Source organism: Chaetura pelagica, unplaced genomic scaffold, assembly GCF_000747805.2.
Source record: "Chaetura pelagica isolate M959 unplaced genomic scaffold, ChaPel_1.0 scaffold107, whole genome shotgun sequence".
Classification (NCBI taxonomy): Eukaryota; Metazoa; Chordata; class Aves; order Apodiformes; family Apodidae; genus Chaetura; species Chaetura pelagica.
In genome coordinates this window covers 436,034-458,677 of record NW_009953979.1, presented here as the reverse complement: position 1 = coordinate 458,677, position 22,644 = coordinate 436,034, and the positions used below count along the sequence as shown (strand labels likewise).

Genomic DNA, 22,644 nt, shown 5'->3' with positions numbered 1-22,644 from the left:
CATGGCGCAGCACAGCTTGACGGGGGCTGGGTGGTTGAGGCTGGGTCCCTGTTGCCACTCATCTGCAGCATCCTGTGGGCTGGCAGCTGTGTGGAAGGAAGCAGGACCTGAAGGAGCCCAGAACAGGGACTAGGGATGGGAGTGACCATACAGCAAGGGTGGCAATGGGGGTGATGGGGGAGTGGGAGAACCATCTTCTGACCCCCCACCCTGCTCTGCCCCACCCAGGCAATGGAGAGCAAGCTGCTCATTGGTGGCAGGACCATTGTGGACCACACCAACGAGCAGCAGAAGATGCTGGAGCTGAAGCGGCAGGAGATCGCTGAGCAGGTAATGGGGGTGGGCTGACCTTGCTTAGGTGGGTGATGGGGGTGTCCCAGGGGGTCTGGTTTCCCCTCCCGTCTCTGAGCATTTCGCCTGCCCTGCAGAAACGCCGGGAGCGGGAGATGCAGCAGGAGATGCTGCTGCGGGACGAGGAGACCATGGAGCTGCGGGAGACTTACACCTCGCTGCAGCAGGAGGTGGAGATGAAAACCAAGAAGCTGAAGAAGGTGAGAAGGTGGCAGGTGGGGACAACCTGAGGAGAAGGACTTGGGGATACTGGGTGATGAGAAGCTCATGATGAGGCAGCACCGTGCGCTGGCAGCCCAGAAACCACCCATGTCCTGGGCTGCATCCCCAGCAGTGTGATCTGCAGGGTCAGGGAGGGGATTGTTCCCCTCTGCTCTGCTCTGGTGAGACCCCCTGCTGTGCTGAGGTCCCCAGCACAAGGAGGACATGGAGCTGTTGGAGCAAGTCCAGAAGAGGCCATGGATTTGATCCAAGGGCTGGATCAGCTCTGCTCTGGAGACAGGCTGAGAGAGTCGGAGCTGTTCAGCCTGGAGAAGAAAAATCTCTGGGAGGACCTTAGAGCACCTTCCAGTGCCTGAAGGGGCTATAGGAAAGCTGGGGAGGGACTTTTGGCAAGGGCAGGGAGTGATGCGACAAGGGGGAACGGTTTCAAGCTGTAAGGTCTAGTGGGAGGTGTCCCTGCCCATGAGAGCTGGTTGGGACAGGGTGATCTTTAGGGTCCCTTCCAACCCAAAATCATTTGGTCACTCCATAACGTTCCCTGTGCTGCGGGAGGCCCGGGGGGGCCCCAGCCCCGAGGAGCAGGGGGCTGAGGGGCTGCTCCTCTCTCTCCCCAGCTCTATGCCAAGCTGCAGGCCGTGAAGGCTGAGATCCAGGACCAGCACGACGAGTACATCCGTGTGCGCCAGGACCTGGAGGAGGCCCAGAACGAGCAGACACGGGAGCTGAAGCTCAAGTAGGTGGTTGTCGGTCCCACGTGCCCAGGCACAACTGTACTAGGGTGTGCAGGGAGGAATTGGGGTGCACAGGGCAGAGCTGAGGTGCACACAGCAGAGCAGGGTGGCAGCCAGCAAACCGGGCAGTGTTTTTCCTCCAGGAACCTTGCAGCAAGAGATGCAGCTGCTGCTCTGCTGCTCTTAGTGAGCTTGCTTTCACTTAAAGCAATTGGGGTTTTTTCTGTCTTTAAAATATTCCCACCCAGCCATATGTATATTTTAGCATTTTCAAGATAAAATATCTTTACTAGATAAAAGATAAAACTTTACTAGAGACAAAATTTCTTCTCAACTTGTACTGCCCTTCTCTTCAAAAATGGTTCAGACTTTTAAAAAGCCACCAATTCAGCAGCTCAAAACCATTTTCTGCAGCTGCTCAATTTGTCCCCCAAAAATATGAATTAAAAAGAAAGTTCCCCTCAGGGTCCAACCTGAGAAACCTGGTCTGGTTGAAGATGTCCCTGCTCACTGCAGGGGGTTGGACTAGATAGCCTTTAAAGGTCCCTTCCCCCCCAAACCATTCTGAGATTCAGTGACTCTGTGAGTCTATAACCTCTCAATTTGCATCATGTCTCCACCTTCTGGACATTTCCTGGTGTCTGCCTCTCTTCCTGACATCCCTTTCCTCTCCCTTTCCGACCTGTTTTCCATCACTTCTCACATCATCTCCTTTCTTTCCTGCTCCCTCCCACCCCCTTGCTCCTGCTCTCTCTCTCTCTTGGCTGGTCACTTGCTCAGGTACTTGATCATCGAGAACTTCATCCCACCAGAAGAGAAGAACAAGATCATGAACCGTCTGTACTTCGATGGCGAGGAGGACCAGTGGAAGTTCCAGCCGCTGGTGCCCACTGGAGGGTACGTCCCCAAACCCAACCCACACTCGGCCCCACAGCTGCCAGAACTTCTGCATGTCAGGAAGGGATGTCCCCAGGGATAAGGGGAACATCAGGGACTCCCCAGTGCTTGAGGTTGCAAATAGGTGGAAATCCTCTCCAAGCCAAGACCCACTGGGAAGGGCCACCTTTCCCTCACTGTAGACAAGCTCTGTTCATCATTGTTTGGATGCATTTTTAGTAGGAATTTATGTCCTCTAGTACATGTTCCTCTCTGTTTTAGGAACAGCAACCAAATGAAGAAGCGGCCTACCTCTGCAGTGGGGTACAAGAGACCCATCAGCCAATATGCCCGTGTGGCCATGGCCATGGGATCTCACCCTCGGTACCGGGTAAGTGAGAGGGCTCTGGTGGGTATCAGGGAGAGAAGAAGTCACTAGATAAATGGGATGGATAAATGGATGAATGGGATGGATGGATGGATGGATGGATGGATGGATGGATGGATGGATGGACAAAGGGAGAGAAGATGGAGAAAACAAGCTCAGGATGATTTGAGATACGTCAGATGAAGCTTTACCCTCCCACTTGGCAGGATAGGTGGCCATGCTCTCAGCTGGTCCTTGAGCTTGGCTCACTGGCTCTGGCAGCTCCCACCACTTGAGAGGACACAGGCATCCAGCCTTGCCTGCTGGACTCAGGCCCAGGAAAGACCAGAAGAGCCCAAGGAGAGAAGAGAACCTGAGCTCTGGTTTGGAGCTTGCCATGAGGCTGCAGCAGCCAGAGGAAGTCCTGCTCCCTCTCATGCTGGTCAGCTTCTCTCAGCAGTGTGGACACTGTCCCGGGTTGCCCAGAGAAGCTGTGGCTGCCCCATCCCTGGAAGTGCTGAAGGCCAGGTTGGATGGGGCTTGGAGAATCCTGGCCTAGAGAGTGGTGTTCCTGCCCATGGCAGGGGGCTGGGACTAGATGATCTTTAAGGTCCTTTCCAACCCAAGCCATTTGGTGATTCTATGACTTGCTGGAAATGGTGCTGTGTTTTGCTGTGTGGTGACTCCTCATATTGGCTTTCCCTTTGCCCTATCCTGCCACAGGCTGAGAACATCATGTTCCTGGAGCTGGACCTGTCCCCTCCAGCCATCTTCGAGTTTGAGCGAAGCAGGGACCAGGCAGAGCAGGACCCCCGAGCTCTCCACCTCGAGAGGCTGATGCACCTGGACAGCCTCCTGGAGAGGCCAGCAGCCTCCCGAGTGAGGAAGTCCCGCTCTTGGTAAGTGCTGGTGGGGACATGGTGTGGCTGGGAAGCTCCAAGCAGGGGCTTGGGGCAGGCGAAGGGTCACAGTGGAGCTATGAGCCACCCATGCCTTCTGGCATTGAAACTAGTCAGGAGTTGTTGGGATGTGATCAGATTTTAAAATACAGCTTTGGTAAAGGCTGTTAGAAGAGTTGGATGATGGTGTCGTGTATCATCATACACTGCATAGGAAAGACATGGAGCGAGTCCAGAGGAGGCCACGGAAATGATCCAAGGGCTGGAGCAGCTGTGCTCTGGAGACAGTCTAGGAGAGTTGGGGTTATTCAGCCTGGAGAAGAGAAGGCTCAGGGGAGAATTTATTGTGGCCTTCCAGGGTCTGATGGGGCTACAGGAAAGCTGGGGAGGGACTTTTCACAAGGGCAGGGAGTGATGGGATGAGGGGGAAGTGTTTCAAGCTGCAACAAGGGAGACTGAGATGGGATCTGTGGAGGAAATTCTTTGCTGTGAGGGTGGTGAGACACAGGCCCAGGTTGCCCAGAGCAGCTGTGGCTGCCCCATCCCTGGCAGGGTGGAAGGCCAGGTGGGATGGGGCTTGGAGCCACCTGGTCTAGTGGGAGGTGTCCCTGCCCATGGCAGGGGGTTGGGACTATATGGTATTTAAGGTCCCTGCCACCCCAAACCATTCTCTATTTGATGATATATCCCAGATGGGAAGACATAAGGTATCGTCCTGCCCCACACTGGGTGTTCTTTGATGCTGCCTGCACAGCACATGACTGAGAAAACGTCAGGATTTTGGGAAGAGCAGGAGGCAGGGGGAGGGAAAGGAGAAGGAAACCAGGCTTTCTCCATTTGTCCCCCCCTGCAGGTGCCAGACGCCTCGGTCACTGCCATCCTCAACCACGCATGTCTCCCTCACCTCCAGCTCCCCATGTGCCACCACGATGCCAGCTCAGGAGTGACATCCCTGACCCCCTGGTCCCCTCCTCAGCAAGGACTGAGCCCTGTTGAGGGCCGAGGAAGGGGCCCCAGCGGCAGCATCTCCACCGCTCTCAGTTGGTCCTTGTCTTCAGCTACTTTGTGTGCGCGTGTATTTGTGCCAGACGCTCACGAACAAGCCCCCAGGGCGAGGGGAGCTGCCCCCTCCTTCCTCCTGCCCCACCCCCCGCCCTTTTTCCCCCAAATCTGGATCTGTCCCTTTATTTATTTAACGTATTTATTTATGGAGTGGTTGATGTGCAGAGGCAGGAGGCGCATTCAGACTGGAGGACATCCCGGGGTGGACGCGGGCATCACACCAAGGGCTCCTTGGGTGGGCTCAGCTGCTGCCATGGCCCCTGTGCCAGGCTGGGACACGGGGACACCACTGGGGCTGTCACCACTGGCGTACTGCCCACTGGAGTGCTCTGCAGAGCAAACAGGGGAAGGCACGTGCCCAACTCTGGTGGCTTTGGCAGAAGGTGAGGCAGCCCTCGAGTCTGGTGCTGTGTTTGCTTTGCTGGATCACAGGGAACATGGTGATTTCTACAAGGATTTGGAGACTTCATGGTGGCGACACGTTGCACTGGGCTTGTCAGAGGCCCAGAGGGACTCTCTAGTCTGCATCAGCACTGGTGGCAGCAATGATGTCTCACTGACTTCTGGGCATGGCTGTCACTCCAGGAACATCAGTTCCATCCAGGGCTCACAGATCCACCAAACCAAGTCAATCCTGGTGGTGCCAGGACCTTTTTCACCTATGCCGCTCTCTGGAGGTGGTTGACCCTGTCTTGTTCAGTCACCTGACACCCAGCTTGCTCCTGTTCCTGACTAAGTGGATGGTTAACTCCTTATGGCAAGAAGAGGAGATGGAAATCTCCATCCTTTTCCACCCACCCCTCCCAAAGACACACATGGTCTGGGGAGCAGTGCTACCTCAGTGAGACCAGAGGTGATGGTGTCCACCATCGTGGCAACCAAAGGCAATGAAGAAATGCAGGACAAGATGGTGATGCCTGGAGGAATTATTTCAAAATCACTGTCCTCTGGGTTGAGTAATACCTCCTTGAGGTCACCTCATAGTTGGGAGAACTTTCCTGATGATTGCTTGGGTCATGGAGGGATGGACATGAAACGGGTAATGAATAAGAGGGGAGCACTTTGGCCATCTGAAACCCAACCTAGTCAGCAGCAGCACATGTAGGTGCCAGGACATCACTCAGTGTTCCTGGGTGATTCAGCTTTCAGCAGTTAGGTTGAGGGAAGGTGAGTCCTTGTTGAGGACCATCCCTGGCAGCACCAGGCAGCAGCTGTGGTTTCCCTGGGATGGCTTCAGGATGTGCAGAGGTGGGGAAGATCTGTTTGCTTGACAAGGTCCTAAGCCCCATCCCTGGAAACATTCCAGGTCAGGTTGGACAGGGCTCTGAGCAGCCTGATCGAGTTGAAGATGTTCCTTACTATGGCAGGGGGGTTGGACTAGATGGCCTTTAAAGGTTCCTTCCCACCCAAACCATTCTGTAATTCCATGAATGGGGGAGTGACCCCTTGACCCATATGGGAGGGTACAGGCTTTCAGAGGGACACAGGCTGAGGGCATTCCTGGAGAAGGCAGATCTGAGATTATCTTCTGATGTCTCTTAGTGATGAAGAGAATTTCTTCTGCTGGAGGACTCCTCATTGCTTGCTTCAATGACGCCTGCATGCAGGTCCTGGGGTGAGGGAGGGAGAGGGCATGAGGCACACAGAGCAGAAATATCTCGAGCAGAAACAGCTGTGTATGCTGCAGAGCAGTGCAAGTCCCACCCTACAGGAGCATTCCATCAACATGCTTCATGGGACATGGTCTAGTGTTTGACTTGACAGTGCTGAGCTAATGGTTGGACTTGATGATCTTAAAGGTCTTTTCCAACCAAAACAATTCCATGATTCTGTGAGGCTGGGCTGGGACATCCACAGACCTTCCCACCCATCTCCTGACATGTCCCCTGCTTTGCCAAGGGGTATCTTCTCTCCATCCCCTGTAACATTGACCTGCCTTATGTTCTTGATCATTGCCCTCTGCCACCATCTTCCCTTCCCCTCCTGTGCCTGATAACACCTTCTGCCTCTCCAGAATCTTTGTCCTGTTCTCCCCGACCCCAGCAGCTGGCTTGTAGGTGATTCTGGATGCTGCAGGTTGCTCCCAGGACTGAGCTTACTCCTTTCAAGCAGCACCCAAGTCTGGTCTGTTCTCAACCTGGGAAGGAGGGTGCAGGAGAAAGGGTGTTCTTGAGATGGGTCCCTTCCATGGCTTGGGCTGAGCTTTCTGTGCATCCATGTGCATTCCCTGGAGCGAGCTGGCTTTGGCCCCTCGAAAAGTGGGGAATGAGGGACCTGGTTCTTTATTTCATTTTCAGAGTGGCCTCTGGGAGTCAGGGTCAGGAAGCACAAGCCTCAGAAAGGGGAGAAGCTGCCTGCAGGAAAACATTTTCTTCCCTTGTTTTCTAATTACCCCAAGTTCATCTCCAGCTGGATTAGCAGCTCCTGGAGCCCTGAGGTGATGAACCAGTGACAGTCTGCTTTACCTCCATTCTCTACCCAGGGCTGATGGTGTCCTCTGGTTCCTGCTGGCTTGCCCCAGGCCATGGAGTTTCATGTTGAAGGGTGGTTGTGCTCTGGTCTCTCACCACATGCATGGTCTTCATCTGTGTCACAGCAAAGGACATGCTGAAGTCCAGCAGCACTATGGCCAGAGTGGGATCCATGTGGAAGCCCTTCCAGCAGAGCACAGCATGGGTGTGCAAGCACCCAGTGCAGGGGATGGGCTGAGCCACTTCCAACATCCAAGTGCCACTTGTGTCACATCCATCACGTGGGTCTGTCGATCTCCTGCGCTCCCGCCCTGTCTCTCCTCACTGCTGCCAACAACCACCCAACTTCCTTAGCACAAACCCCAAGGATGGTTCTATCTCCGAGGCTGGGCGAGCTCATGGTGGCCTGTTCCCTTCTTCTCAGATGGCCCCACAGCCTCTGGCCTGGCAGCAGCATCCTCAGATGTACATTTGTAATGTTCCGCGGTCTTCGTATGTCGGTGCGTGTGTATTTACATATGAGTGTGTGTGTAGGTGTGTGTGGGCACACGTGTGTGTAGCCAAGGGATCTATTTACTGTCAATGTGAGTGACTGTACAGGGGGAATATCCCAGGAGGGGGGGAATGGTTACTGGGGCTTTTATTTTTTTGTTGTTGTTGTCGTTGTTTCATTGTTTAGTTAATTTTGGGTTTCAGGTTTGGGCATTATTTTTGTTTCAGGAGGGGGTGGGTTTGGGGCTCTTTTGGATTGATTGACAAGGTGAGGGCCTTGATTAGGACCAAATTTTTGTGCCTGTTGCTCTGGTAATTTATTTAGAAATCAAAAGTTTACTGTATGGTGGCCCATCCTTGTCACTCTATACATATGAATATACAGGACATATTATAAATATATATATATTATACATACTGTATGGAGAGAGGTCATTAATCTCACACCCCCCTGGCTTTGGATGGACACCTCTTCAATATGCTGTAACGTAGCTTTGACCCTGTGCTGGGAACGACCAGAAAGTGCCAGCACCTTTCAAAAAACTGGCAATGGCACCAATAAAAGAATGAGCATCACTGCAAAGGGCGTCTGCAGCCTTCTTCATCCACTGGCATCCTGGTGCCACAGCTGATCCATTCATCCCAGTAAGTGCAGCTCTTCATCACCCACCCTGCTCAGGGGCAGCTTTGGGGCTTTGTGTGATTGGAGATAAGGATTTGGGCTCCTTCACTGATGCTTGCCTGCCTGGATTTCTCTGTGTGTTTCTCCTGTTTAGTATAGGATAGAGCTTTTGTACTAAAACAACTGTAACTTGTAGGAAGCTCCACTGGGAGACTCCACCACCTTGCAGAGGACGCCAAGCTGGGTGGGAATGTTGATCTGCCTAAGGATAGGAAGCCTCTACAGAGAGACCTGGAGAAGCTGGATCAGTGGGTTGAGGTTCTGCAGATGGATCTGGACAGGCTGAATCTATGGGCCAAAGCCAATTGTATGAGGTTCACCAAGGCCAATTGCTGGGTCCTGCATTTGGGTCACACCAACCCCAGTCATCCCCCCGAGCTTGGGGAAGAGCAGCTGGAAAGTGCCTGGCGGAAAAGGATCTGGGGGTGTTGGTCACCAGTGGCTGGATATGAGCCAGTGTGTGCCCAGGTGGCCAAGAAGGCCACGAGCACCCTGGCTTGTATGAGCACTAGTGTGGCCAGCAGGCCTAGGACAGGGATCATTCCCCCATGCTAGGCGCTGGTGAGGCTGCACCTCAAATCCTGGGGTCAGTTTTGGGTCCCTCACAAGAAGAAGGACATTGAGGGGCTGGAGCATGTCCAGAGAAGGGCAGTGGAGCTGGGGAAGGGTCTGGAGCACAGGTCTGATGAGGAGCAGCTGAGGGAACTGGAGGAGTTCAGCCTCGAGGAAAGGAGGCTGAGGGGAGACCTTCTCACTCTCTGCAACTCCCTGAAAGGAGGTTGGAGCCACTGGAGGATCGGTCTCTTCTCCCAAGAAACAAGCAATGGGAAAAGAAGAAACAATCATGGGGATGGTGGTTCCTGCAGAGGAAGGAGTGAAGAGTGTGTGGGGAAAAGCAAAATAAAGGAATCAAAGTTAAACTGAATACGTTATTTCATGGATGCTTCCCTATGCACCAGGGAGTGAGTGATAATACCAGAGGAAAAAACTAACCATGCAATGATTTTTTTTTTGCTTCGGTCTTCATTTAAAAGGTCAGTTGTGATTAGATGAGTAACAATAAATGTCAGAGAAAATAGGCTGAAGACTCAGTCTAAAATAAGAAAACGGTAGGTTAAGGGTTTCTTATATTTGCTGGATGTTTCCACATCAGCTGCATCTGATTTAATTCACATTGGCACACGCAGGGAAGTGGGTAAAGCAATTTTGGAGCTGCAGGTGAGGGGTTTTGAAATCTCATAATGAAGAGGCAAGTCCAAAGAGGAACAGGACAAACACAAGTATCCTTTAAATGGGGAAAGGAGGACCTGGGGGATTGTGTAACCAATTTAACTTCAACTCCTGAAGGAATCTTGACTAGATCAAAAAAATCCACCTGTATGGACAGGAGAACAAGGTGAAAAGTAGCAACCAACATGGTTTGGTCCAAAGCAAGTTGCATCAAACCAACTTAGTTGTGTGCTAAGAGAAAGAGCTCTTGCACACATGGAAGAAGCAGGAGCTGTCAGGTATTGAGAGATTGTGGTGAGACTCTCAGACACAAGATATGAGGCTGAAATGGAGTTAACAAGGGCAGATTTTTTTTCAAAAGAAACAGGTTGTAGGGAGGCAGAGACAGAAATGGGGCTCATCGTTCTTCAGCCCAAAAGTTCCATGGGTGAGCCCTTCTGGGCATCACTTTTCAGCAAAGAATGGGACCATTTGGGGTAGTTCTGCTAGAAAAGAGCAGGAATCATGTGAAAAACATGAAAGATTGAAAGAAACAGGGTGGTTTCCACCTATGGCTAGAAGACTGTAGATATGGTACTTAGGGACATGGTTTAGTGGTGGACTGGGCAGTGGGATATTAATGGTTGGACTTGATGATCTTAAAAGTCTTCTCCAACCAAAACAATTCTATGATCCTATGACTGTGGCAAGAAGTAGTCCTGATCTTCAAACACTGGAAAAAACTGCTGCCAAAGGAAGGGATATGCTGTTTCAGCTGCCAAAAGGAGGCAGGAAAAGAATTTCTGGCCTTAAAACACAGCAGGCAATATTTAGATTAAAATTTAGATTAAAATTTAGGCAAGGATAACACAGCACTAAAATAGTTTCCACATGTGTGATAAAGAATCACTTCCACGGGAGGATTTTAGGAGCAGAGATGACTGACAGCTGCAAAGGGCCATTTCTGAGGCAATTCATCACATTGGAAGGCAAAGGATGATGGAATGACCCTTGGTCATCTCTTCCAATCTTATTTTCTGTGATTCCATGATTTGAAATCACTGCTGGGCTAGAGTCTGGGTGCCTGGGAGGACAGCTGAATGCTGGGTGGGAAGACATGGAGAGGGATGAGATAAAGAATGGAGAAGTTTGTGTTGGTCATGTTCAAGTGAACAGATCAGAGAGCAGTGCCCCAAGGTAACATAGAATAAAAGGGGGGAAATGACAAATTATAAGCATCACCAGAAAAAAAAATGTTCATGTCAACAGCAGAGCAATACTCTTTCCTTGCAAATTCTGCAGTGGTTTGTTTATGATGTTACAGTCTTAGGGCTGCTTCACAGAATCCCAAAATGGTTTGGGTGGGAAGGGACCTTAAAGCTCACCCAGTCCCACCCCTGCCATGGGCAGGGACACCTCCCACCAGACCAGGTTGCTCCAAGCCCCATCCAACCTGGCCTTCAACACTGCCAGGGATGGAGCAGCCACAGCTGCTCTGGGCAACCTGGGCCAGTGTCTCACCACCCTCACAGCAAAGAATTTCTTCCTAATGTCCAACCTAAATCTCCCATCTTCCAGTTTAAAGCCATCACCCTTTGTCCTATGACTCCATGCCCTTGTTAAAAGTTCCTCCCCAGCTCTACTGTAAATTTGATTCTCCCTGCACCAGTAGTGGAGCATCACCCAGGAGAACAACTGCTGGTTTAATCTGATGAATCTGAACCTTCCCTCTGTCTTTGTTTGTCCCTCCCATCCCACACACAGGCACTGGCACGAGGGCACCAGCACCCATGAGTGTAGACAACGTTTGCGCAGCGCTTGGACGCCCTCAGCTCCTGCAGCTCATGAATACTGATGACCCACATTCACCTAATTTGCAATGCAGGAAATACCCAGGAGTGTCTGTGTTTTCTAGCATAACTTGTGATTTGTTGGCTTGTTCTTTGCTGTTCATTTGTCTTTTTACAAATGTCTGCTGCAATTTCTTTGATTACAACATTTGGTGGCTTTAGCAGAGAGGAGAATCTTCTCTCAGATTCAAGATATTTTGCTCCGCTGGAGCAACCATCCCTTGTATTCCTACAGGATTATACAGAGCCAGATAATATTGAATCAGGTTACAGAATTTTAAAGAGCATGTCCCATCTACTGACAGTTCAAAAAATGTTATTTTTTTTTTTACAGAAATGTACTGAATTTTTAAACTGAAATTTAGACAATTTAGGGTAAAATCACTATAACAATTTTGGTTTGTTTCTTACTACAGTTAAAAAGACTTCTTTTGTCATAAATATAGATTTCTTCATAGGATTTGCATGGCTCTACATGCCAGTATTTAAATTTTCAATGATTAACATCAATAAAAAATTTCAAGGGGTCAAATATCTACACCCCACCTTGGAAAATGCCCGTGAAGGCTCTTTGTCCCTCAGTGACTGCTGTGTCCAGGATCAATGTAGAAAAATTCAAGTGTGAGGAGTCCAAGAGGCACAAACTTGCTCAAACTGAAGAGTCAAGAGAGATAGAAGCTGAAGTAGTGAAGGCTGAACAAGCAAAGACCATGTACACTTGGGTGGCCAGTTTGTTGTGGTGAAGATCAGGGACCCACAGAAGTAGAGTAGCTATTTATAACTTAAATAAATCCTGACATAACCCCCAGTGAACACTATCTTGGAGATGGAAATCTCTTTGAAGGTACCGGTTGAAAGAGCTGCAGAAGAACCAACAAGAAGCTTGTTTCTATTAACAGAGGGGGAGTGTGATGGGCTGAAGGCAGATGACTACCAAGACAAGGTCCACAGCCTACAAGTAATTCCATCTCCCAGGAGAGCACCCAGCTCTGCTTTGACACCATTAGAAGATCATTGTAGTGGGCCCAGACCTGCTGGGCAGAGTAATTGATTGCAGAGCCATAGCTGGTCCCTGAGGTGTAAAACATGGGTGAGAGGTTTGGAGTGGAGAACTCTGCAAGAAATGTGTTGGGTTACTTCACAGCCAGTGTCTGCTGCAGCTGGAGGGCTGCAGAGCAGTTTCTCCCAGTATTGGTCTCTGGACCAGATTCACTCATTCATGTGGTCAGTGATGTGAGGCAGTGATGTCAGACTGTCTTGTAAGTGAGTGCTAGATCCAGGGTCATTAAAACATCATCTGTGCTGGGAAGGGTGTGGGGAATAACTTGGTCACCACTCAATCTCCTAAGCCAAGTATGGATGTGTTTGGGGAAATTTATACAGCTCCTGGTTCTTCTTCCTCTTATTCTCTTCTTGTGTGTGAAGAATGACCCATCCAGATAGTGCCTTGTCTCTGAAACCTCTAAACCACGTGGAGATGTGATTAAGATATCAAGGGTAGCTCAAAGCAAGGTTTACCAAATATTTTAGATCTCAGCTTCACTCAAGAAAAGCAGTAACATTTGGTGTCACTGCCCTGCTTCTCCTTCAGGCCTACCCTGCCACTCTTGGTGGTGGTGGGAGAGGTTCTGCTGCTCTTGTTCATCGGCCCCAGGAGCAGGTACAGAGGGGAAACAGAGACCATCAGGACTCCTGGCTCTCAGGAGACCTCATCTCTCCTCCTGACCCTGTTCCTGAGGCAGGATGAGTAAGCTACTCTGAATCTTGTTTTCTTATCGGTGAAGCTCGTTGTCATCTTTGTAAAGTGCTGGGAGATTTATTTTTTTATAAAAAATTGCAGAAGAGCTAAATCAGTCACTACTGAGTAGATTTTAAAGTACTTCAGTACAAAGGTGACTACAGCCACTGCCAACACGTTGTATGGACTTCCCAAGACAAAAGCTGTGCAGGAAGCCTCGATTCCCGAAAGGATTTTGGGGTTTTGTTGGGGTTTTTTTGCTGTTCGTTGATGCTCTGATGACATCCTGTGGATTTTTCCCAGCACTGCTGTAGCTGTGCAGAGACCCAAGAATTTCATTTTTTTTCTCCCTGATGGTTCATCTACTCTGTTTCACTACATTTTTATCTAGTGACATTTTTTTCTTCAGGCTGTTAACTCTGTAGTGGCTTTTGGCAAGGGAGCCACGTCACTAGCATTATTTGGTAGATCTTGTTCCTGTACACTGCTGCCTTGCTGACATTTGTTGGTTTGCAATTAGATGGTGGGGCAACCTAGACCTCTATGTGACCAGCTGTGCTCCATGGCACATCTTGAAATGCCACAGCAGGTTTCAGATGTTTCAAATGATCCACTCACTGGGACTATGGGGATTTGAGACCTCCTCCACAATTAATTTCCCCAGATTTAGACTCTGTCTAGAAGAACATATTTCTCCTTTGTCCCCTTGGTCACAACTTCTATGCCAGCAGAAGTATATATTAATAATTTGTCACTGTTTTGTCTTAAAATGTGTTGCCTGTACACTTATTCACATTGTTGGTGTGCTCACAATCCAGTGCTGATCCTTGAGGAGTGACGCTGGTGGGAGCACACAGCTGCCACTGGCTTTCCATACCATTCCATTCTTGTCTGTATTTGGGAAGTACTTTCCTTCTTAGCATCCCTCAGTCTCAGAAGAAATACTGAAGGAAAGAAAGAAGTAGGAATTAAATTTTCTTTCTTTTATGAGTGCTCATCCCCATTTGAATTCACACTGTGAGTGCAAGCAGAACCACCCCAAGACCACCAAGTAATTGGAAGAGAGCATCCGAGTTTTCAGTGGCAAAGTATTAGGACCACTTATCCAACAACATTCTTGTAGACCTCATGAATTAGGTTCAGTTAACACGTGGACAGAGTTGGAGATGGTCAGACATTAAACCTGGGTGCATGCAGTTGAGAAGAAAAGAATAGTCAATGCTCTGACCAGGTAAATTCAGATTAAAGCCTGAAAGAAAACTTAGGCTGAGTTTTATCAGTGATACTGTCCCAAATGATTGAGCAACAGAATCAATCTTACAGATTTTGATCATCCTCTTCAGCTTGCCAGTGGTAATAGGCACTAGAAAGTCTGTCTTTATTGAAAGATGAAGACAGTGGATAGCTAAAGCCTTGTGTGGCAGCCCTGCTGAGGAAATGAGACCAGGCACAAACACCACCAAGGATTTCTGTGTGTACTGTGGGGAAATCTTTGAAGGAATATCAAACTCTTAAGCATGGAAAAATAGAGGAATGTTCCTCCTGGTACTGGGGGAAGATAGAGGCACCAATATTACAGGAGGCGAGTGAAGATCTCAGAGTATTTAGGCACAGCAGTAATTTAAAATGCTAGTTGGAATAAAGTGAATGGAGACCACCGGGGTGGACGTTAATGAGGAAATAATTCCAGCCCCTTTGGTTAAAGGTCCACTGGAATGGTTTTCACTCAAAAAAGCTTGTGGCACCCTGCTGTGAGCTGTCAGAAGATGTAGCTGAACTGAGAAGGATGGGATGAGATGAGATGAGATGAGATGAGATGAGATGAGATGAGATGAGATGAGATGAGATGAGATGAGCAGCCAGCAGAGTTCCTGGTACAATGGTGATGTCAGACCATCAGAGACCAGAACCATTAGTCACATTGCTCCCTGCCTTATCCTTCAGCTGAGCTGGGAACAGAAGAGCAGCACATCCACTTCCCCTACAAAAGGAGAAACAATGCCCCTGGGAGGCCTGGGAGCTGGGTGCTGGAACCTGCCCTTCCTCCTCCTGCACACAGTGAAGACAGACAGGAAAACTCCAGCTGCAGAAGAGAGGTCCCGTAATCCAGCTGCATGGAGCCACCCATCCACTAACACATCCCAGGCTGCAGAAAGTCACAGCTGGTGTTTAGTGCATCACTTCCCAAGGAAAGGGAAATGAAGTTTGCATCCTTTTTGTGGAAACAGAACAAAGCCATCTAATTGTTTGTTATCATGTGTCATGATCTCGTGTGCATGAGTGAAACCCCAGACCTGACTCATCGCTCCTGGATTTCAAGAAAGCTGGTGCATCTTGTGTGACAGGTGAGATCCTTTGCACTGTTGGAAATGATCTCACACCCAAGTGCTGAGGCACATTTTGCTGTCACTTTGGGTTGTGGAAACACATGGAAAGTCACTCTGTTAGTTTATATGGTTAGTAAATTATATTTAAGCAATGGAACTAAATAGAGGGAAACTTGTGGAGATCAAATGAAGTCTCTCACAAAGAATCATTTGGTTACAGTAACTCAGGACTCCCAAGTCAACTTTTCCACCTGTAACCAGAGAGTTCAATCCTCTCTGAACAGGATTTTATAGATATTACACACAGGGAGAGTTTAATGCTTAATATCAGATTTACTCGTTTGAAGGTGCTTGATGTTATGTGGGATTTTGATTAATCAGAGGGGTTCAGCAATAACTGCAATCGCAATACAAGTACCAATGACAGCAGAGAACAGCAACTGCACTATGCCATTCAATCCCAACACAATCATGATTTTCATTATAAATCTCAATAATAAGTTCACCATCATGACTCTGAGCACCACTAGCCCTTGCAAAGGAATATACATATTTATATAATCTTATATATATTAATATTTAAGATAATATTTATAGAATGTTTTATATATAGGTTGAGACCAGCTCAGGCCTGTTGGTCTCTTCAGAGCTCTTGTTGCTTATCATGCAGATTTTACACTCCCTGTGGGGCTGAGCCATGGACATGCTCCCTGTCACTGGTCTGGCTAACTCAGGAAGACATTCAAACCCTTGGGATTGACTCTGGGACAAACACTGACACAACCACTCTGTCCCTCACCTGACAGAGCCAATTAATCTAGAACAAAAGCCACCCTCCGGTTCCCTTTGGCTGAGATCTGCTCAGGTCTCTTTACAGCAGCTGTGGTCAGTCACTCCTCCTTTTCTTCCCCAGCTTCAGGAGCCCTCGTGCTCCTCCCTGCAGCCTTGTGCCACTGAAGGGGTTTGCTGATCAGTCTCATCACTAGGTACATGTCTGATCAAGTCATGATTTCAAACAAACACAGAACAACTTCTGCAGTAGCAAAATCAAAGGATGAATCCAGGATAACAACTAGAAAGACTCACCTAGGGAGACAGAAAGAGCTTTTCTGTCTGCTGAGGCTGAAGAACGGATGGAAAATGAAAAGCCTTATTCCTGGCTTCATGTTTGGTTTTTTTTTTCCTGGCCATGCTGCCAGTAGTGCAAGTTTTAGGAGTGATGATGCACTGAGACATCAGAGCTTCACCAATGTCTCACTTCACAGGAAAAGAGGGGGATATATTGGAAAAAAGTGCCAACAGAGCTTGAAGAGATACTGCCAGGTGACTGTGACCTACAAAAGTCTCACTGGGCTGACAGTGGGCACTAAGGTGGGTATTCTGAAGGCAGCACCAGAACTGCTTAGGAACAATTTATTCTTCAAAAGGGACATCAGGCCCAGGCAAAGGCTGTCTGGGGCAGTGGTGGAATCCCCATCCCTGGAGGGATGTCAAAGACATGCACATGTGGTGCTGAGGGACATGGTTTAGTAGTGGCCTTGGCAGTGCTAGGTTAATGGTTGGACTTGATAATCTTAAAGGTCTTTTCCAACCAAAATGCTTCAATAGTCTGGTATTCAAAGAGCAAACTGAATGTAATGAGGAGGGTCCAGGCTTCAGTGCCCTGCCATGGTACAGAAGGCATCTGAGCTGTACTCATGGCAGAGTTTTGGAGATCTGATGAGCTTCTCTCAAAGTAGCTTACAGTGATGCTTGCAGCTAGGGCCACTGGACTTCATCTCTGCATGACCTGCATGTTCCTGACACAAGAACATTGGCCTTCTCAAGTAAGCACTATGGTTTGTCTGAAACTGTTGTGTCTGTGATGGGAGTTCTTCAGACACATGTAATGTAAAAAGCTATCCCCACTATCAGCACTGACCAACAGAAATGCTGCTAGTAATCCTCCATTGAGCCAGAGAAGAACAATCACTTCTCCATCATCAGAAGTAATGGAAGGCAATGATAGGAATACTGAAAAATTCCAAATAATAGAGTTATTACTTCTCTTGAAGAAAACCTGGCTCCTAAACATTTAGCTTGATTGCCACTGCACCACATTACCTACTGTTTAATTTTCCAGAAAACATAAATTGTATACGAAGTGTCAGCTCAAGTCCAGAGCAGCATGTATCATACAGGGAATCACAGACTGGTTTGGGGTGGAAGGGACCTTAAATACTATCTAGTTCCAAACCCCTGCCATGGGCAGCAACACATCCCACCAGACCAGGTTGCTCCAAGCCCCATCCAACCTGGCCTTCAACACTGCCAGGGATGGGGCAGCCACAGCTGCTCTGGGCAACCTGGGCCAGTGTCTCACCACCCTCACAGCAAAGAATTTCCTCCTAAGATCTCATATCAATCTCTCCTCTTGCAGCTTGAAATCATTCCTCTCATCCCATCACTCCATGACCCTGTCAAAAGTCCCTCCCCAGCCTCCCTGTAGCTCCTTTAGGTTCTGGAAGTGCTCTAAGGTCTCCCTGGAGCCTTCTCTTCTCCAGACCGAACAACCCCAATTCTCTCAGCCTGTCTACAGGGCTCCAGCCCTCACATTATCTCTGTGGCCTTCTCTGGACTCACTGCAACAGCTCCATGTCCTTCTTGTGCTGAAAACTCCAGCACTGGACCCAGCACTGCAGGGGGTCTCACCAGAGCAGAGGGAGACCATGCCCTCTCTGGCCCTGCTGGTCCTACTGCTGGGGATGCAGCCCAGGACACAGCTGGTTTTCTGGGCTGCCAGCACATATTGCCAGCTGTCAGTGAGCTTTTCATCACCAGTGGCTCACATTGAGCTTTTAATCACCAATGTGGACTGAAGCACAGTGTTTCATTCTTCATTATATCACATTTAATAATCTTTGCTGAAAACACAACTGCTGAAGAGTGTGCAGAGATTTCTAAACTGATTCTGCAACAGGTCTGTTTGGATTGCATGGAGATGCTGCTTTGCCTGACCAAAGAGGTCCTGTTGGACCTGAGCTGGCTCTGCAGGACTCCAGATCAGGTATCTGCATTCCCAACAACTCAGCTATCCTGTGGATGGATTACAGGTGTCAAGAATACAAAACACCACTCTGTGGTGAAGCATCCACATTATATTTCTCATTTTCATTCAAGGTTGCATACATGGATTTGCACAAAGATTTGGGTTCCTGTTTTTTGTATCACTTTCAGAACTTAAAATAATTGCTGTAAAGCTGTAGCCCCACAACCCTCCCCCACACAGAAGGCCATCTGCTCATTGTTTTACCTCAGCAATCTGACATTTGCATGTTCTTTTTCCTGGCTGGAAGTATCCACCTGCAACCAGCTCACTGCCTGCTTTGAATCTGAGTTTAGAAATAGGATTTAAACAGACTTACCTTTCTGCCTTAGCATTAATTCCTGTTTAATAAACATGAATTATTTAAGCTTAAAGCAAATGATTGTAGTAACCTTGCTTCTGATTATAACAAAGTAGGATAGTACTGGGCTCATATAATAAGGTCATTCCTTCCTTTTACAATCAGGGATGAACTGATCCCCTTACAATGAACTACACTTGACTTCCTCCTCTACAGCTTTAGGAGATAAAATTAGATCTGAGAAGAATGACCGAGGAGAGCAGCTGGCTGACTGAGCCACTTGCTCCAAAACATCTCTAATAAGCTGTTATTTGTACTTCAGCCATTACATGTTCTGCCACACTAAGAGCTAAACGTTGAATTGGAAGAGGAACGAGGAATATTTTTTAAATAAATGTCAACAGTTCAATTTTGTGGCTTGTGCACCTGCTTTTGAAAGGCAGACCTGTCCCAAGCATAGGCCCTTGGAAACAACAGAATCATGGAATTGTTTTGGTTGGAAAAGATCCTTGAGACCATCAAATCCAACGATTAACCCAGCCCTGCCAAGTCTACCACGCACTGCCATGTGCCTCAGCACCGCATCTACACATAGACCAGAAGGACTCCCCAAAATCCAAGAACATTGACAGTATGTCATGGATGAAGCCATCTTCATCCATCTGTCCTCTCTGATCAAGGCAGAAGATCTCCAAGATGGCAAGCATGGGACTCTATTGTCTCAGCAATGCCTGTTGCCATCTGAAAGGCCTCGGGGTAACGAAGATACCCTGTTAACTCAGCAGATGTGATGTTCCACTGACAGCTGAGTCGGAGGTGCTGGCACGCAGGGTAGTGTGTCCTCTCCAGAAGCATCCAGCTCAGTGTAGTTCCTGCTTCACTTGCCAGATGGTCCTTGCACCAGACAGAATCTCCTGGCTGAGCATTCAGCACTATCTGCCATGTAGGGTCTCCTCTGTGCAGGGATCTTCAGGTGCAGGAAGAAGAATATTGAGCAATAATATTGGGAACAGCAGAAGGAAACTTATTTTTCTCCGGTAAGGACCTCCTCAGGTCTCCAAGAGGCTTTCAGGTAGTCTATAGTCCACAAATAGACACGTTGCAGTGTTCCCTGAGCTGGTAATTCCTGTGTGCAGTTTGGAAGAGGAGAGCCTTGCCAGCTCAACACTGCACCTGAGCTCCTGTTGCTGATTCAGCCACTTCATGTTTGGGTCCGAATTCTGCTTACTGTGCTGCCCCTTGGGGTCAATGCAGAACAGAGCTATACTTTGCAGGAGAGCATTATTGTCACATTCATTTTGACCCTACAGGGGAAAGTAAACAAAAATCTTCAAGAACATACTCAGTGTCTTCTGAACTTTGGATCACCACTACTTCTTACTGCTTCTTCAGGCATAATCCCATGCTAGTGAATCAAGTCTTCCTGCAGGGTCTTCAACAAGTAAGCAGAAACAAGGAAAAAACTGATAAGGAGCAAAAAATTTTCCTAATTTTTACTGCCTTTTGTTAGCATTTGTGCCTTCTAAAAATTAATGTTAATTAACTAATGTCACAACCTGAATCTAAGTCTTAAAATGTTTGGGTACGCTCTAAAATCCCATGATCATGAAGAATAAGACTGGTGCTTTAATATTTCAATTTCTTGTGTAATTTTCTACCCTTTGAAATAATAGAAACAGAGCTGAAAAATGCCCAAAGCACATCTTAAATCTTCACAAACATTACACTTTAGCCTTGTTTTGTTTTTAGCAGGCTGCTGGTTTTTTGTCTGTTTGTTGTTGGATTTTTGCAGCTAACCCTGCTGGTATAATAACCTTGTCTAAAAAGACAAAATCTTGCTTTGATAGTGGCTTGGTTTGATAGCTTGGCACAGGTGCAAAACCAGGCCAAGTCAAACTTTCAGATGAGAGTGTTGTATGTAAAGTTTTGAATATCTGTCATCAGAGTGGACTTCCAGAAGAACTAAAGTGCCCTGTGTGTGTCATTAAAAGCAAGTGGAAGTCAAAGAGCAAGATTAAAAGAAAAGCAAGCTTGGTGAATGGTGCAGCTGTTCCTGGAAGAGCTGGTGGGCATGGCTGTACAGCACAGGGCACTCCAGGTGACCTGCAGAGCATGGGTGTGCCAGGTGCAAGAGGCCAAAAGATCTTGTATCAGTTCTCTGAAATGTGGAATCAAATTCCTGTCAGTCTACTGATGCCATAATAAACCACCAGAGAAATGGGATACAGCTCTTTGGGTAGGAGCAAAGAGAAACAAAATTACTTATAATAAAATTCAGGAGGCTGGCAGATTTGGGCCCTCTTGAGCATGTTCAAGGCCAGGATGGACAGGACCTAGAGTAACCTGGTCTAGTGGAAGATGTCCCTGCCCACACAGGGTATTGGAGCTAAGTGATGTTTAAGGTCTCTTCCCACCATTCTGTGATTCTATGATTCTGTGTTTTGAGCATTAGACTAAATCCAAGGCAGTTTTCAGCTGAAAACAATGATCTTCTTCTCCCAGTGCCCAGCTCATGCCAATCTTTTGCCCATTTTGGACAAGGTCATGCCCTTTTATTGCAAGGGTTAGAGATGGTGGGTTTCACCACACCCTTGCAGCAAATTCTTAAGGGGTTACAAAAGAGGAATAGTGAATGCTCGAATGTGTTGTCCTCTTTGACTGAAGCCACAGGGAGATGGTAAATATAAAGCCCCTCCTAAGACACGTGGGGGGGATATAATTTTATCTAACAAGCTCCAACTTGATGCACTGTTTCTTCTAGCCCTGTTGTTTCTTCTACAAATCCTTCTGTTAATCTCTTCTGGGTGGGAAAAGTGAGAGAGAAGTCTTCACTGTTAAGAAAGTCTGTGGAGCAAATTATTTTCCCCAGGTTTCCAGGAAAGGCTCAGGTAGTTTTATTCAGACAGGGATGAAATCATGAGAAAAGCCAACCCATTTTGCTACTGGCAGCACTTGGTATCAGCTGCAAAACGACACTTGGGTGCTGGCAGCAGAGCACAAGACCCTCCGTGCAGCTGTGGATGCTCCCTGGGGAGTGCAGAGAGCTCTTCTGCCCTGATGATGCACCAAGACTTCCTGGGCAGCAAGTTCCCTCTTCGCTCGCTGGCCAGGAGGTTTGTTTGGGGTTTTTTGGGTTTGATGTTTTGTTTTGTTCTGTTCTGTTGTTTTTTCTTTTTAACTTTTTTTTTTTGTTTTACTTTACCTCCCCATAACAGCTACTGGCTTTACTTCTAAAACTAGCTTTGTGAGCCTTGGCTTTATGTGCTTCATATATGCCTCTGAACAAGGAAAACTGTGGAACGGTAGATGTAGTAGAAACAGTAGTAGTAGGACAACAACAATAATAATAATAAATTGCCTTGGTGAGTCATGGCTATTTCTACTGTTTCTATTTATTTTTATTTTGGAAGATGAGCTCTCTGGCTCCACAGTGCAACACAAACCAAGGTTACCTGAGCTTTACAGTGGCTTCTCTTCCCAGGGATACACTCCCGACTCCTATACCAGGCTGAGGGAGCATGGAAGTGTTCAAGGCCAGGTGGGATGGGACTTGGAGCAACCTGGTCTGGTGGGAGGTGTCCCTGCTCATGGCAGGGGGGTTGGGACTAGCAGATCTTTAAGGTCCCCTCCACCCCAAACCAGTCTGTGATTTCATGATTCTAAGTAAAGTCCTAGTTTTGCTTTGTCTTGTGTGTATCACTAGGTGCCAATGTGGGGGGATGTAAACAGGGCAATATATGAACTTATCCTTGATTGTATACTTTTAAAGGAATATGGTGGGCAATGTGGTAGACAATGATTGTGAGAGTTGTGCTTTCATGACATATGCCCAGAAAGATCTTCTGAAAGGAATTTTGGTGTCCTAGTCTTTGAAAAATTTAATTTGTTTCATCCCAGGAAATAATTAGGACAAAAAGCAAGATCTTGTGAACTTCACAGACCTGCTTTGGAATTAGGAAAGTGCTGAAGTCTTGGTTAGGA

The 22,644-nt window shown here is 47.8% G+C and overlaps 2 protein-coding genes across 2 annotated transcripts in view; both read left to right on the top strand.

The window, feature by feature from the left end:
* KIF3C (kinesin family member 3C) overlaps positions 1-4,393 on the top strand; it is a 10,834-nt gene extending 6,441 nt beyond the window's left edge. The window contains exons 2-8 of the mRNA XM_010002205.1: positions 229-330; positions 429-551; positions 1,188-1,306; positions 2,085-2,201; positions 2,469-2,571; positions 3,271-3,446; positions 4,300-4,393. Coding sequence (XP_010000507.1) covers positions 229-330; positions 429-551; positions 1,188-1,306; positions 2,085-2,201; positions 2,469-2,571; positions 3,271-3,446; positions 4,300-4,393 — 834 coding nt within the window. The remainder of the gene's footprint in view (positions 1-228; positions 331-428; positions 552-1,187; positions 1,307-2,084; positions 2,202-2,468; positions 2,572-3,270; positions 3,447-4,299) is intronic.
* Positions 4,394-10,479: 6,086 nt separating this feature from the next.
* The window catches only part of ASXL2 (additional sex combs like transcriptional regulator 2), a 127,454-nt gene continuing 115,289 nt past the window's right edge, over positions 10,480-22,644 (top strand). Inside the window, exon 1 of the mRNA XM_010002204.1 lies at positions 10,480-10,559. Within this exon, the coding sequence (XP_010000506.1) occupies positions 10,480-10,559 (80 nt within the window). The remainder of the gene's footprint in view (positions 10,560-22,644) is intronic.